The sequence below is a fragment of the Saccopteryx leptura genome, chromosome 10, assembly GCF_036850995.1.
Source record: "Saccopteryx leptura isolate mSacLep1 chromosome 10, mSacLep1_pri_phased_curated, whole genome shotgun sequence".
Lineage (NCBI taxonomy): Eukaryota > Metazoa > Chordata > Mammalia > Chiroptera > Emballonuridae > Saccopteryx > Saccopteryx leptura.
In genome coordinates this window covers 35487745-35504676 of record NC_089512.1, presented here as the reverse complement: position 1 = coordinate 35504676, position 16932 = coordinate 35487745, and the positions used below count along the sequence as shown (strand labels likewise).

At 41.6% G+C, this 16932-nt stretch overlaps 1 protein-coding gene across 5 annotated transcripts in view; it reads left to right on the top strand.

Moving 5' to 3' along the window:
* Window positions 1–16932, top strand: part of CPNE4 (copine 4) — a 518608-nt gene that overhangs the window by 451239 nt on the left and 50437 nt on the right. For all 5 annotated transcript variants that reach the window (XM_066350415.1, XM_066350417.1, XM_066350418.1 and 2 more), the window contains exons 8-9: window positions 7592–7690; window positions 15915–16001. In XM_066350415.1, the coding sequence (XP_066206512.1) occupies window positions 7592–7690; window positions 15915–16001 (186 nt within the window). The remainder of the gene's footprint in view (window positions 1–7591; window positions 7691–15914; window positions 16002–16932) is intronic.

Sequence of the window (16932 nt, the reverse complement as noted above, 5' to 3'; positions counted from 1 at the left end):
ATTCAACCTCTCTGGACCTCAGTCTTCATCAGCAAAATGGTGGGTTTGCATTGGAGAAATAGTAATAAAAAATGTCCATGCCTAGGGATTTTGTGTGCCTAAGGAGAGCTTGTTAAATTTCAGATTCCCGGACCCTACCTTCAGAGACTCTGATCCAGTTGTCTGGGGAGGGCCCCAAGAATCCACCTTTGAAGCGAGCAGTGGGCCAGTTTGGATGCGTGTGGTCTCTAGACATATTGAGAAACACTGAAGTGACCATCTCCACCCTAGAGATGAATAAACTAGGTAGAGAAAGACAGTCATTTGGAAATGGTTACATAGTTGTCCAGTGAAAAAGAGGGGATATGAACCAAATTTTGAAGGACTCCAAGAGTGCTGTTGTTTCCATCCTTATCAGACCACTAGCAAGTTCCCTCCAAGGTCAAAGTGTTCCCTCTCACTGCTCAGCTTTCTTCAAGTAGTAGATATAGACCAGCCGTGACCATGTAGTCAGGGACACGTGCCAGCAGGTGTAAACAGATTACACCTGGAAGCTCAGGGAATGATTTGACCAGGAAGCCAGGAGAAATAGAAGACAAGTTACAATGTTAAAGATAGATAGATAGATAGATAGATAGATAGATAGATAGATAGATAGATAGGGCGAGAACTGACTTCTCTTAACTATGAGAATTCTGCTGTGATCCAGCGGCAGTATGTAGTTGTATGTTTGGACAGCTCATCCTGGCCCTCCAGGAACTGGATCCAATTCAGAGAACTCAGATGTCAAAGTCATACTTTAAATACCCTAAATAGCCTGACCTGTGGTGGCGCAGTGGATAAAGTGTCAACCTGGAAATGCTGAGGTTGCCGGTTCAAAACCCTGGGCTTGCCTGGTCAAGGCACATATGGGAGTTGATATTTTCTGCTCTTCCCCCCTTCTCTCTCTCTCTCTCTCTCTCTCTCTCTCTCTCCCCTCTCTATAATGAATAAATAAAATCTTTATTAAAAAAATTTTAAAAAATAAAATAAACTTTCCTTTTTAAAAAATAAAAATAAAAATAAATAAATAAATACCCTAAATATTCTCTAACAGCAGTAGATAATTCACCTCTTTGTTTCCCAGTTTCCTCATCTCTAAAGTGGAAATGGTAATAGTAGTGTCCCACCGATAGCGTTGCTGTGAAGATTTAATGAGTCCGAGCGTATCAAGCACTAAGAACAATGCCTGAGACAAAGTAAACATTCAGTGAATGTTGGCATATCAGTGAGAGAAGACCAGTTGCCACTGAAAACTCATTTCTTAATGTGAGTCTCTAAATGCCAAGGAAGAAGGCGAGGAGAGATGGACCAGCCAGGGTCCGTCAGAGAAGCAGATCCAGTGGGGATATATGGGAGATTTATTGCAAGGAATCGGCGTGTGCAGTCGTGGGTCCTGGCTGGACAGATCTGAAATCCGCGGCGTGGGCCAGTGGGGAGGGCAGCCTGAAACCCTTAGGCATAAACTGAAGTTATAGATTAAAGGCAAAATGTATTTTCCTCTGGGAAGCCTCAGTTCTGCTCTTAAGGCTTTTCAGCTGACTGTGTCAGGCTCACCTAGATTAACGAGGAAATTTTCCTTTATTTTTTTAACAGTTTCATTGAGATATAATTGATATACACAGAGTTATACATACTTAATGCATATAATTTGATGAGTTTGGATGTATGCAAACACCTGTGATACCATCACTACAATCAAGGTAACAGACATATCCAGCATCTCCCAACCTTTCTTTGCGTCCTTTTATTTCGTGGTTAAAACACTTAACATGAGATCTACCCTCTTAACAAGTTTTGAAGTGCACAATAGCGTATTGTTAACTATAGACACTTTGTTGTACAGCACATCTCTAGAAGTTATTCAATTAACATGAATAAATCTTTACAGCCATTGAACAGCAATTCCCCGATTCTCTCCTTCACCCTAGTCCTTGGCAGCCTCTATTGTAGTCTCTGCTTCAATGAGTTTAGTTGTTATAGGCACTTCATAAAAGTGGAATCATGCAGTATTTGTCCTCTGTGACTGGCGTATTTCACTTAACATAATGTTCATTCATGTTATCACAAACTGCAAGATATTCTTTCCTTGTATAAGGCTTGAATAATATTCTATTACATGTTTCTACCTTATTTTCTTTATTCATTCAGCTAACGAACCGCTCAATACACATCTATTTGTGTGCTTTACAGACAAAGCTGTGCATCCTTTCATGTGGGAACAATGAGCAGCTTCTCTCCACTGCTTGGTGTGTTCACTGGGCCTTAGACAATCCCAGTAGTTTATAGTTTCAATCACAGAATGGGACTTTTTACACAGAGTAGACTAAGGAGACCTTGATTATGAATTCCTGCTTCCATGAAGAGGCAGGTGACATAGCAGAAAACGTATCAGCTATGGCACCGGACACCTGGATTCAAACCCATCTTGGTCACTTTCCAAATGTCTAAGCCTGTGAATGACTCCTGTCAATGGCAATTACCTATAAAGGGTAATAATATTGTATGTCATTGCTATCTTAAAGGATTAAAGACCATAAATACAGTATTCATTAAGACAAACTATGAAGTTTAGCCTCTTTCAGTTTAAAAATACCTAGTGTTAGCTGTGTGGTCTTGGGAAATTTATTTCACCTCACTGGGCCTTGGTTACCTCATCTGTAAACTGAGCAGAATGATAAATTGTCCTGGGGATAAGTTGAGTCAACATATATGAGGTTCTCAGAGCAGTATATAGCTGGGAAGTCTGGTACATGGTAAGCTTATGTGTGTTTTAATCATTACAGTTTGGTGTTTAGGTGGTAGTTGTGAAATCAGGGAGCTGGGAAACCTGATTTCGGCCCCAGCTCTGCACTCAGTGAACTTGCAGAAGTCACTTCACCTCTCTGTCATCGAGTTCCTTCTCTGTCAAAGGGGTTGACGAGACCATCTGTCGAGCTCAGACGTTTTAAGGCTGTACGCCTAAACTCCACTATAAGCTTTAAGAACTCAAGGAGACTTTCTGGCTTGTAGATAGTTTTGAGCATCTGATCTCTGGCAGCTCCGTCAGGCCTCCCTTATCGATTCACACCAAGAACGCTGCCTCTGGCTTCAATTTTCCACGGGGGAGGTGATCTACTTACTTTCCACCGAGACGTGTTCCTCTCTCAGCCATATCACAGCAGCTACCAGCCAGGCAGCCTCCTGGCAGGGACAGAGGGAAAGACAAGTGTTTTTATTTTCCTGCTTCGCTGTGTCTTCCTTCCTTTGGGATCCCTGCTGAGAAAGGTCAAAACAGAATTCTGCATCTGCCCTGATGAGCAATGTCAGCGGATTGAGGGAGCAGGGCCCTGTGTCAGGGGTGGTGTCGCCTGCCCCTGGGAGCTGCGACTGGAGTCCTGTAGAGCCTGACTCATCCTCTAGCTCAGTGCTCCCTCCCCGTCACCCCCAGAGAGGGAGCACGTTACAAACATCCTTACTGTTGTGGTTGGCAGATGGAAGGAGAGACATTAACTAAAGCATGATGGGAAATCTAATAAAGGGCAAAGAAGCAAGGTAAGTAGTTTTGCTTAAGATTTTGCTGCAAACCAGAGCAGTACCTACATCTTGTCTGGCTTTTTTGATATTCTGCTGTGGCTAAGGAGGCAGGAGGAGTTACACCCCTTCCCCTAAAGGAGGGAACTTCTACTTTGTATCAATGCAAGGGAGTATTAAAAAGGCTGCTTCCACTTCCTTTTATTTATTTTTTATTCTTTAATTATAGTTTCTATTGTTTGTTTGTTTTGTTTTTAATTAAGTTAGGGCAGGGGAGGCAAAAAGATAGACTCTGGGGTGCCCCCTATGGGGTGCTCCTCTACCCACTTGGAGCATTGTTCCATTGCTGGGCAACCAAGCTATTTTTAGCACCTGAGGCAGAAGTCATAGAGCCATCCTCAGCACCCAGGACCAACTTGCTTGAATCAGTTGAGCCATGGCTGCAGGAGAGGGAGAAAAAGAAAGAGGAGAGGAAGGGATGAAGAAGAAAATGGTTGCTTCTCCTGTGTGCCCTGACCGGGAATCAAACCAAAGACATCTACAAGCTGGGCTGATGCTCTACCACTGAACCAACTGGCCAGGGTCAAATTACAGTTTACATTCAATATTATTCTGTATTGGGTTCAAGATACAACATAGTGGTTAAACAATCATGTACTTTATAGAGTATTCCCTCCCCCTGATATTTCAAGTACCCACCTGGCTCCATACACAGTTATTATGATATTGTTGACTGTAGTCTCTATGCTGTAATTTACATCCCTGTGACTATTCTGTAACTACCAATCTGTACTTCTTAGTCCACTTTTATTCTTTCATTTGCTTCTGCCACCTTTGCTTTTTTATTTGCTCCTCCCCAAAGCTAGAAGATTAAATATGCGTGTCAAACTCAGGCATGCCATGGCTGTGTTCACTACCAAGCAAAGCTGTGAGCCTTAAAGGAGGGTCCCAGAACCTACCCTTCTTTTCTTCTCTATGCCCAGGCCCAGGTAATAAATACATGAGTGTCAGGGTTAGTGAGGAGGGACTGGCACACAGAGAAACACCTGGTTGTAAGTCATTGCAGATCATTCGACAGTGTTTGACCATGGAAGGTTCACAACACACACCCTGAGCAATTTTTCCAAATGACTGAATCATTGATTACTTCCACTATCCACTAGAAGAAATGAGGCAGAGCTTCATCCTACATTGAATTAAAAGGAGGCTCTCATCGCTCCTGCCAAAGCTACCTTGCATTGTTTGGCATTTCAGCCAGAATGAACTAAGCCTTTCATTGACTTTATTTTGCAACCTGTACAACTACAACTCATCTTAGAGGCAAGTTCAATGAATATGCCACTAAATCCTCTGTCACATTCTCCTTTTTACTTTCTCTACTACATTTTATGTATGTAGTCCTGTGGTTTCTATTTGAACATTTCCAACAATTAAACACTCACTCTTTCAGTTTATTTGTTTTTAGACAGGTATAACTATTGGTAAATGCTTTCTTTATTTCTTCTTTATAAAATCCTCTTGAAATATTTTCCCCCTTTTTGAGCCAAAAATTGAAATACCTTTTTCTTTAATGGCATTTTAAGTACTTAAATGGTTCTTGCACTAGGTTCTGCTATAGTAATCTCAGTAGCTGAGAACAACAGCAGTTTGTTACTTGGACACACATATGTCCTTGATCGGTCATCTGGGGAATCTGCTGTGCATTGCCCTCACGAGGGACTCAGGTTGACAGTTTGCTTTTAACATCTAACGATTGAGTAGACATATAACGACCAAACAGTTAGTGTAAGTTAAGTAATGATTTTTAACCGAATTGCAATCGTTATTTTCCAAGTTTCTGTTATTCTTCAAACTTTCTTTTAAAAGCTAACTAAGATATCTTGAATTCCCGTTCCGTGTAACTGTAGAAGTTGACCACCCTTCGCAGTATATCTGTGACGTTCTCACCACAGTCTGGCTCCCCATCCACTGCTCAATCATCATAGGGGCCATCGCCCCAAATGGACATAGCCCCTTTCCTTTATTCCCCAAGTCACCGCCAGCATAATGCTGTTACTGGTAGTAGATTTCTTGGAGTGTCAGGGATAATGGCAAAGGAGAAGTAAAGAAGGGCACTGAGGGATATGTAAATAACTTGACCTTGAAGATGAGACATCACCGTTTCCACCAAGTCCCTTGCCTGTCTCTCACCTCCTCCCCCTCCAATGCCAGCCCCATCTTCAGCCTCTGGTGAGTCCTGCCCTCCTATCTTCTCAACCCACATTCCTGGGCCCCACCTCTGTCTCTCCTTCCACAGGGAGAGCCCACTTCCACCGTTACTTTATTCAGCAGAGAAATTTAGCTTCCTTTGTCTTAACCTCTTCCATTCTGGGTTATTTTAAGCCATTCTGTTTCATAACTGAAGGGCTTATCAATACATTTTATGAGCAAAATTATCTACCAAAGCCTCCACAGCTAAAGAGAGAGAAAAAGCTGAGAAATTAGTGTGTGTTTTTTTAAGATGCTTCAAAGAAAAAAAATCTTAGCAAATGCTTTTGATTCCAAGCAACCTCATATTGGAGAAACTTTAAAATCCAGTAAGTGTGAATTATGAAGGGAAAATTAGGGAATATTTAGAGAGTAAGATCATGGAAGGCCTTGGAAGACCCATTACCTATATGCACTCTGATTTAAGAAGGAAATGAGCATGCATTGTGGGTTATGGGTGGTGGGAGCATGAAGTAGGCACAGAGACCAGAAGGAGGCTGTTACAGTGATGCAGGTGAGGGGGAGAAGGAATGGAGAAAGGTGTGCTCATTTAGAAGACAGAAGGCATAGGATTTGGTGTGGGAGAGTGAAGAGAGAAAGAAATATCAGGAATGATACTGTTTTCTTCTTGTAGCAATGGAATGAGTGTTGGTACAATTTACTGTGATAGAAAATAAATGAGCAGGAATAAATTTAGAGAACTTCTGTTTCACTTTGGACATATTTTACTTTGGGTTTGTGGGGCATTGCACAGGATCAGAGAAGAGATTACAACTTGGGTTTTCCAGACAGGACTGGCTACAGTGGGATGTGCGTCCTGAGAGGGGGCGGGGTGGGGGGTACTAGGCTGCCTCTTAGAACCTTGATATTCCAGAGTAAACATGGCAATAAAAGATCCCTTTTGCTGCCTTGATCTTTTTTGAGGTCTGGGACTTTCTTGGTGCAAATCACTGGTTTAAGATATAAAAGCAGTATTTAAAATACTTGAGACCCTAGCCCAGCCTCCCACTCTGGAAAAAAATAAGGAACTTCCTCTTCCCATAAGTGTATATAACTAAGTAGAAGGACGGTTGCTGATTTACTCTGAGTCACTCTACAAGGTACTGCCTGGGAGCCCAGAATTCAGCCTTAACATTATTAGAGGCAGCCCTCTTGTTAGAAGTAAACATCTTATGTGTGATGGATGCCTGATATTTACCCATGTGACTTGTCTGTCACCATTTTTTCTACCCATTTCAAATGTGAGTACAGTTAAAGATCTCACATTTTTGCTTTCTTACTCATTTTTCTTCACATCGCTCTTTTGCCTTCAAAAAAAAATAGAAAAAGAAAACGTAATTAAGATAATCCCATTTATAACATTAAACATAAGCTGTCACTGTAGAAACTACAGACATAGTCTCAGGCATCTGGTTCCTGCTGTACACCGGGGAGGCTATCTGCTAACGGAAAAGAATGCCAGAATTGGAGTCAAAACACCTTCCTGCAAATTCCAGGTTTTCATTTACCAGACGGTCCCTTTGGCAAGTCACTTATCTCCCTTTTTGTCTTATTGGCCTATGTGAGAAGTATATGCAAATTATTAGTCATTACTGTAGCACAGACTGCTTGTGATGGTGCAAGAAGGCGACTGTAACCTCTATAGAAACTAAAGGAATATCACAACCCACATGCCACAGTCCTAGACTGCTGGGCTTCTGCTCCAGACCAAGCACATTTCATTGACAGCTCTTTCTTGTAGTTTGCCCTGCCGTCAGCTCCCGTGGATGCATTCTTAATTCAAAAGAAAAAAAAAACTTCTTTTCTCTTGCAGTGCATAGTATGGGACTGGGACTCCAATGGCAAACATGACTTTATTGGAGAATTTACCTCAACATTCAAGGAGATGAGAGGAACAATGGAAGGGAAGCAGGTACGTGGTAAACCACACGTGGTATTTTTTCCAGTCACTTCTCTCATGAGGCTCCCAGGTATACAGAAACAGCTGGAGGTAAGACGTCAACATATGATCAATGGGATGAGAAGGGAGTATGCTGGGAATTCAGTACCTAGTGCCAAGTACTAGCCCAATTCAAAGCAGTTGCTGTAACCTTGGACATGATACCACCCCAGTGCGGTGCAGTTTCTCCGTCAGTGAAATGAAAAAGTTAGATGAGAATATTTCTAATTTCCTTTAACTGTAGACTTGGTCAAGGGATTGAATCTCTATGTACCTCAGTTTTCTCACCTGAAATAAAAAACAAAACACAAATGTAGCAGTTGCATCATAGAACTTTGTGAAGATGAAATGAAATAATCCGTGATATGCACTGACCAGAGTGCCCTACACATAGCTTGAACTTTCCAAATATCTCTTAGTACTGATATTTCTTCCAGCTCTATAGTTTCATGACTTGGTGACATTACTTATACATTTGATGCCCTGGAGAGATTATTTGATTCCTCCAGATTTTTATTATGGGCACCAGATCTTCATCCACTTCTACCATTTTATAATTTGGTTGCCAAGAAATGTACCCAACACTGTGATGTACCACAGAGGCATGTAGGGATTCCATTGCACCACACAGAAACCTAACCCCTCTCTGTGTTTCTCTCAGACACACAAACTTCTGTACACATATATTTATCAATTTGTCAGTCAGTTGCTGTCATCTGGATGCTGGCCTATGTGTAATTCCTGCTGTTACCTGTTCAGTGTTCACCTGCCCAACTTCCAGCTGCAGAATCTGCATCCCTTTGCCTGAGGGCTTTCTCTGGCCACGGGAGCCTGCTCTTCCTGTCCCCACAGTGGGCTACAAAGTGAGGGGGAGATATAACACCAACCAGAGAGAGCTCTCAACAATTCACTGGGGAACAAAGTTGTTGTCGCGTCCACAAAAACACTCGTTCTTACGTAATTCGAGTGTGCTCATGTCAAATCTGACATTCGTTTTTCTCTGTAAGCTACAGGTTTTTTGCAATTCAAGATTTTAGGTTTTTATCTTATTGTAAAATTTTCAACATTTAGTTTAACATAATGAAGTAGAATGTCTTCTTGGGCATCATCTTTGTGAAAATATAATAATTTATATAATGCAGTAAATACACTAATACACTAAAAGATATGATTGCATCAGAATTTGTCTATAATTTCAAAATAGAACATATTAAAACACTTATTTTAATCATAAAATGTATGCAAACTTATTTAAATTCTATTCAGGCAAAAATTTGCGTTTGTAGCTCTTGTGTTTGTGTACTTGTTGAGGACAATCTCATTTGATGCTCCAGCAGTAGTCTGCTCATCACAAACAGCTCCAACATTTTTGGGAAACTTATCAAGGTGACTGTTCAGGAAGTGAATCTTAATGCTCATGTTACATCCAATGTCGTGGAAAGCCAACAGCATCCTTTGAACCAGAAGTTCATAGTTTTCTGCTTTTTTGTTGCCAAGGAAGTTCTTTGTAACTGCCACAAAAGACTGCCATGCTGCTTTCTCCTCCTTATTTATCTTCCTGGCAAATTTTTCATCATGTATGAAGGTTCAAATTTGAGGTCCATAGAATACAACTGCTTTTATCTTCTCAAAAGACAAGGCAGGAAAAGCAGAAATAATATGTTGAAAGCATTCACTTTCTCTATTCAAAGCCTGAACAAACTGCTTCATTAAGCCAAGTTTGATGTGAAGAGGGAGAAAAATGATCCTGTCTCAATTAACTACAGGTTCATTCACAATATTTTGCATCCCTACTTCCAGAGCTTCACATTTCGGCCACTCCTTCTGTGTCCAGTGTTTCTCCCAAGCTCGGCTGTCCCACAAACACAGAAAGCAAGGATACTTTGTGAAACCTCTCTGTTGTCCTAGCAGGAAATTTACCATTTTAAGATTCACACAAATGATCCAGTTATGCTCCTCCTATCAGAAAGTCGAGGACAATTTTTATGTCATTATAACTTCTCGCAGATGAGTTGAATAACCAATTGGAACCGCTGAAAATAGGCAATATATGCACATGTCACAAATGATGAAATATTGTGCCTTTGACGTTGAAGTGTGTAACAGCCACATATATAACAGACGGTGTCAGGACTATTCTTACATTTACGCCTATTCAAAGAAGCCATGATTCAATCTTAAAACAAAATAAGAGGGTGTATTTATCAGATAATAATTTTTTACATTTAAAAACAACTACAATTATGTAAAAGTGATGTTTGTAAAACATTAATTGCCTTGTGGTTATGTTCAATCCAAGAGTCATTACCCTTTAACTCCAATTTAAAAACCAATCCATGCCATTAACTGTAACAAAAAGAAATTAAAATTGCATAAAAACTAGAGCATGCACCAAAAAATGGATTTCAGATTTGGAATCAGTGATGCAGAAATATATAGAAACAGTTCTAAAACCTCATGCAACAGAAAATGAAAAAAAAATTGTTTCCCAGTGAATTGATGGGTGTTGAGGTATAAAAGTGGAAAAACTCAAAGGTGTGTTCACTGTGGGTCCCCAGCAGGAATAGGCCCTCGCTGCCCACAGCGGTAACTGACTTGATGCCCCCCCCCCCCATTGTGGCTGTCTTTCTTCTCAGTTCCCCTCTTTCTTGGTGCTTCCTGATATAACATCCCAGATGAGCTAATGCACTTGAATCCTTGCCTCCGGTTTTGTTTCTGGGGGGGGGGGGGGCACTCAAACCTGCCATTCTTACTCCCAAGCCCATTGTCCCCACGGAGAAGAAAAGAATGACAGCAATAGCCTTGACAAAGGCCTTTTCCCTTAGAGATAAGACCCTGCCCATGGTCTGGTCAGAAGTGCAAAAAAGATATCCCAAGTCATTATTCAAGTCCCTTCTTTGAGATGGAAGGTCAAGATACAACAAGACTGGATGAAAGTAAACTAACATTCTTTAGAATCAGAAGCTTAATCTAAGTCAGATTGTCTATTGAATACTTCCCTTCGATCTGGAAACTCAAGGGCAGTTTTCTGAATAGCTGCAACAAAACCAGCTTTATATGCTGTCTTGTGTAAAGGCATTGCAAGGCCCTTGTCAAACACACAGAGCCCTTTGTCCACAAGCAGGCATGCGGAGTTTCGGGGCCACAATTAAAACCAACACTACGTGATCAGTAAAGTGACTCCTAGGATGAAAAGGGATATAGCCAGAGAAGTCGCTCCATCAAATGTACTTGGCCAAGCTCTACTGACCTAATAAATAAGTGACAGTTATCAATACCACCTGCTAGAGCTCTAAGGAGTTTTACAAAGGTTTGCCCTGTTCTCCTCTATGAATAAAAATACCCAAATTAATAGCTATGAGAACCATTTCATCTTGAGACTCCTAAGAGGCTGTTAAAAGTAAAATTATAACGTATGTCACAACAGAAGTACACCAAAGCCTAATGCATTCAAAGAAACAGAAATAAATCTTTCAGTGTCACTGAGGAAATGGACCATACACTGCTGTATTTTTCTGTGTCACCGAGATACCATCCCGTTTTGATACATTTGCACTGTGGAAACTGTTTCCTTATTTGATTCGACTAATAGTTATTGAGGAGCACCTACTAAATGCCAGGTACCTGCTACGTGTGAGGCTATACATGTGCCAGGATTGTGCATCAGAGTAAGCTATCAACACAAATCAAGTAAACAAAACAATAAAAACGCAGTTACAACTTGTGACAAATGATATATAAAAAAACGGAAACAGTTTAGATATAAAGGTGTGGTATAGAAGAGATCATCTGAAAAAGTGACATTTAAGTTGAGGGCCTTCAGAGATGAAGCTAACCATGTAACATGCAAGGGAAAAAAGCACTTCAGGCCGAGGGAATAGCATGCAAAGTATTGAATTAGGAAGAACGTGGGGAGGCTAAGGATCTGGAAAGGGCCCTGTGAATCCAGAGCAGACAGGGTAAGGAAGCCATGCAGGAGACGTGATTAAAGACAGAGGCAGGGGCCAGGAAAAGTCCATTCTGATAGCTCAGAAAAAAAAGGCGCTTGGGGTTTTCTTCTAAATGTAATGACAGCATGCAAAAGCTGTGCTGTTCAGTACAGTAGCCACTGGCTATATGTGGTTATTTAAATTTTAATTGAAGTCTTCATTCCTCAGTCACAGTAGCCACATTCCAAGTACTCAATAGCCTCATGTGCCTAGTAGCTTCACTATTGGCTGGTGCAGCTAGACTACTTCTGTCATTGCAGAAAATTCTACTTGACAGTGCTGCAAAGGAGTCTAGGCAAGAGACTAACATTACTTTGGCTACTGTGTAGACAGTCAACCATAAAGAGAGAAGAGAGTGAGGCAGAGAGATCTGTTAGAAGCTAATAGTATAGGCCAGACAAGATGGAATAATGACTTGGACTAAAAAAAGTAATAAGAGAGATGGAGAGAAGTGGAGAAGTATAAGATATATTTTGGAGATGGTAGCTACGAGATTTGTTGAGGATTTAATATGAAAGGGAGGTAGCAAAAGAATGACTCGAGGTCAGATGGGTAAATGTGGGTGCCTTTTCCTGACTGAGGATGTCTTATTTCAGAGAGGTCCAATTTGTGATGAAAATTCGAACACTGACTTTGAGGACTTGGCACTCAGAGAAGAGACTTACCTGAAGTTGTATGTTAGGAGTCATAAACAATGAGAAGAGATTTAAAATCAAGAACATGGATGAGTACACCTAGGGAGAGAAGGTAGAAGAGAGAATAGAGAGGCTTAACCACTGAGGCACCTCAACACGTAGAGTCAGAGAGAAAAAGACATGTTGTCTTTCAAGCTTCTTCCTGTGAGAGTTCGGGTTCTGCTGATACAGGGTAAATTCAGGATTAACTCTGAATACTTCATAGGTAGCATTTATGAACATGCTTACTTTGATGAGGTGGCCAAAAGGGAAACTTGCAAGAACAAATAAGAGAGCCCCTCCGAGGCCCTCCTGGGGTTGACCATTGCGATTAATAGGCTCTGGAGTGAGATTGATGTGGTCTGAATCCCAGCTCCTCCAGTGACCGAGTCTCTTCTCTGAGCCTTATCTTTCTGCTAGAAAAGTGAGTGGTAGGGAGAGTTAAATGGGACTGTGGATATAAAGTAAATAGCCCACAGCTACATGACAATTTTTTTTTTTTTTTGTATTTTTCTGAAGCTGGAAACGGGGATAGACAGTCAGACAGACTCCCGCATGCACCCGACTGGGATCCACCCGGCACGCCCACCAGGGGGCGACGCTCTGCCCCTCCAGGGCGTCGCTCTGTCACAACCGGAGCCACTCTAGCGCCTGGGGCAGAGGCCAAGGAGCCATCCCCAGCACCCAGGCCATCTTTGCTCCAATGGAGCCTCGGCTGTGGGAGGGAAAGAGAGAGACAGAGAGGAAGGAGAGGGGGAGGGGTGGAGAAGCAGATGGGTGCTTCTCCTGTGTGCCCTGGCCGGGAATCGAACCCGGGACTTCTGCACGCCAGGCCGACGCTCTACCACTGAGCCAACCGGCCAGGGCTACATGACAATTTCACGCCAAGACAAATGCAGAGTATTTAGACCTGGCTCATTCAGCACCCCCTTTCCACCCAACAGTATAAAAGCCCCAGGTATCCACAGGTTTTAATTTCACTTCTTTAAATCCCTTGTCTGGCTGAGCCAACCCATCTTCCACTCTTGGTCCATCTTAGGCTGAGATGGAAATCAGTAGACTTTACATGGATGTTCATTACGGTTCATAAGAGAGCTTGAACTCTAACCATTCAAAGTTTGTTATGACCTGCTTTAGTAAAAAAGAAATTAGGTTAATAGTAATTACTGAAAATAACAATCAGCACATCTAATTTTAGGATCTTTTCTACCCAATTGTTAGGACAATCGCTAAGCTACTTGTTTATAGTATAATGTTAGAGGAAGCTTTGGGGGAGAGTCAATTTAAATTTTGATTGGGGATGGACTGGGGATGCTTTTTCTAAAAATACTAAGTCTATTTTTAGACAGAACAAAATTGTCAGTTATCAAACAGTACCCACATGGAGAATGAATTAGAAGGATATCTAAGAGAAGAAAGACAACCAGCCTGACCAAGTGGTAGTGCAATGGATAGAGTGTTGGACTGGGACACAGAGGACCCAGGTTTGAAACTCCAAGGTCACTGGCTTGAGCAAGAGGTCACTCGGTCTGCTGTAGCCCCCCAGTCAAGGCACATATTAGAAAGCAATCAATGAACAACTAAAGTGCTGCAACAAGGAATTGATGTCTCTCATCTCTCTCTCTTCCTGCCTGTCTGTCCCTATCTGTTACTCTTTGTCTCTCTCTGTCTCTGTCTCTGGTAAAAAAAAAAAAAAAAGACAACTATATGATAGTAGAAAGGTTAGGCCTTTTAAAAAATAAGGCAGGTGATCTCCTGATTTTAGATTCAGCTTTGACTCTTTTCTCCTTCTTCCCTTCCTTCCATTCTTTTTTCTTTTATGGAAGGAGTCTTAGAGGCCTCTTAACCAGTACAGCATGCTTCTCTTTCAGACCCTTATGTGGGTGCTCAGTCCCTACTGGAACTTCCCCAGTGGTAAGAAACTACTGTATCAGTTATCTGTTGCTGAGTAACAAATTATACCAAAATATCCTGGCTGAACAAAACAATCATTATTTACTCATGATTCTCCAGGTTGGCAATTTAGGCTGAGTTTCAGTGGAATAGCTCCTCTCTGCTACACATGGTGCCAACTGAATTTACATATGCATTAGTGCCTCAACAGCTGGAGTTTTTCCACATGCTTTTATTCACTGAGAAACAAATCTAAGGTTTTCTTACATGGTGTGAAAACTTCCCAGTACCAAGCCCCAGTGTATAGGCACTTTTCAATCCTCTCTTCATACCACTTTTGCTAATGTCCCATTGGTCAAACAAGTCACCTGACTTAGCTCAGCACCACTGTGAGAGGGAACTACACAAATGCACGGACACCAAGAGGAATGAATCACTGTGGGCCAGTGCTGTATCAGTCTACCCTTCTCACATCTGCCTCAGAGATTGCTTCATTTTCAGACACTTATCATTGTCAGAGAGTGAAAATTTTTCTCCTGAGTGGAAATCCAAAGATTCAGCTCCCATAGGATGATGGGCAGGAGCATTCAATGATTCTTGGATATTCGCCATGCAATTGACTTTGTCCCATGAAGTCTTCTGTAGACTGCAAAAGTTGAGATCTCTTTCCCAAGATAGTCCCTTAGCTACCTCCTCAGTCCCCAGACATTCCCACCTCTCTGATCTTATCCTTCAAAGATCTCTTTGTAAATCTGGCGCGCCCCTTTGTGATTTGTATCATCCATTATTTTAGTTCTCAGTGAAATTCTCTGTAACTCATTATCCCCACTAACTTCCTGTACCTACTATTCAATGTTCCTCAGTTTTTCTGCCTTTTAAAGTAAATTCCCAGGCACTAAGACTCAGCACTTGGGTCACTCAACTGTGTGTGTTCAGATCTCTCCTTTTCTTCAGATGCTTGATTTGACCCCAATAATAGTAAGCATTTATGAGTGCCGGGAACTGTCCTAACTGTATTACAGGGATTAATTATTCAATCTGCACAATAATCCTATGAGATAGATACAATTATAAGCTGCATTTTACAGTATAGATATCCAAGGGTCAAGTATAGTTGACCCTTGAACAACACGAGTTTAAACTACATGAGTCCATTTATATGCAATCTTTTCAATAAATAGTTTTACTGTTTTCAATCTATGGTTGGGAGTCCATGGACGCAGAGGGATGACTGTATATATTAATTTATACCATTTTACATAGGGAGCTTGAGCATTTACGGATCTTGTTATTGTGAGGGTCCTGGAGCCAATCCCCCATGGATACCAAGGATAATTAAGTTTTGCGGGAGTCAAAAGTTATACACATACTTTCAAACAACATTTGCATTGTTTAAGGGTCAACTGTAATTTGCCAAAGATCACACAGCTGGAAAGTGGAGGAGCTGGGATTCAAACCAGGCAGTCTAATATCAGAATCTTTAGTCTCAACCATTCCTCTTATGTTCCCTCTAGGTGCAAAGGTTATCACCTGGAGATTGTCAGTCCTCAGTTTCATCAGCAGTGCCTGGGGGCTTAACTTCATTGAGTAACTCCACTTCTTCCTGAGCACACAGTCATGCTATGACTCTTCTTGTTGCAGGTGCAGTGGGAGTGCATCAACCCCAAGTACAAAGCCAAGAAGAAGAATTATAAGAACTCGGGCATTGTGATTTTGAATCAGTGCAAGGTACATACATAGACACATCTTTCAGGAGTTGGAAGCTTGGGCTGTCTGGTAGGAAGAATTCACATTGTGTGATCAGAGGGAGAGAGTGTCTAAAAGATGTGATCTTTTTTAAAATAAAAATCAGGAAGGCAATGTGTTGATGGGCATACAATGAGAAATAAATATATGCATGGGAGGTCTTGGAGTTTTTGTAACCTAGTGCCACCATTGTCTCCACAAGGATAGTCCTTCCCCAAAAGCTAAGAGAGTCCTGGTCACAAGTCAGGCTCTTCTCTGCCCAGGGCAGCACCGCAGGGAGATCCCCAAAGGGGGCAACCATCATTTCTAAAGCACCTACTATGTGCCTATCACAGTGTTTGTGGTTCATATGTGACACCTCATTCATGCTGAGAGGGTACCATGAAAACATGACAGTGGGAGAGTATCAAAGGGCTTAGAAGTTCATTCCAGAGAGTCTCTGACTTCACAGAAAAGTCCCAGTGCTGATGAGTAAACCCCTTAAATCACATCTGAGAATAACTCTGCCACTGGTTGAGTGCTTCCTATGTAAGAGTAACTATAGTAGAATCCATTTACTCTCATCACAACCCTGAGATTTCCACTTTCAAGTGAGATCATTCACAAGTGGTAAGTTTAAGGGCTGAGATTTTCATCTATGTCTCTCTGACTTCACCATATAGGACTTAGGTGGCATCCATTTTCTCTCTATAGACGTCAGGTTCCTTCTCCCAGATCAGCCTCTCCATAGCTGCCAGGAGCTGCAAAAGCACATCCTTCATAACAAGAAAGAAGAGAAGAGGAAAAGACCAATGGGTCTGGTGTGGGTCACCTGCCCACTCTTGAACCAATCACGGGGACCAGGGGATAATATATTATGACTGGCCATCTGAGGTCATTGTTTTGATCGTGTCTTTTATTTTTATATTTTATG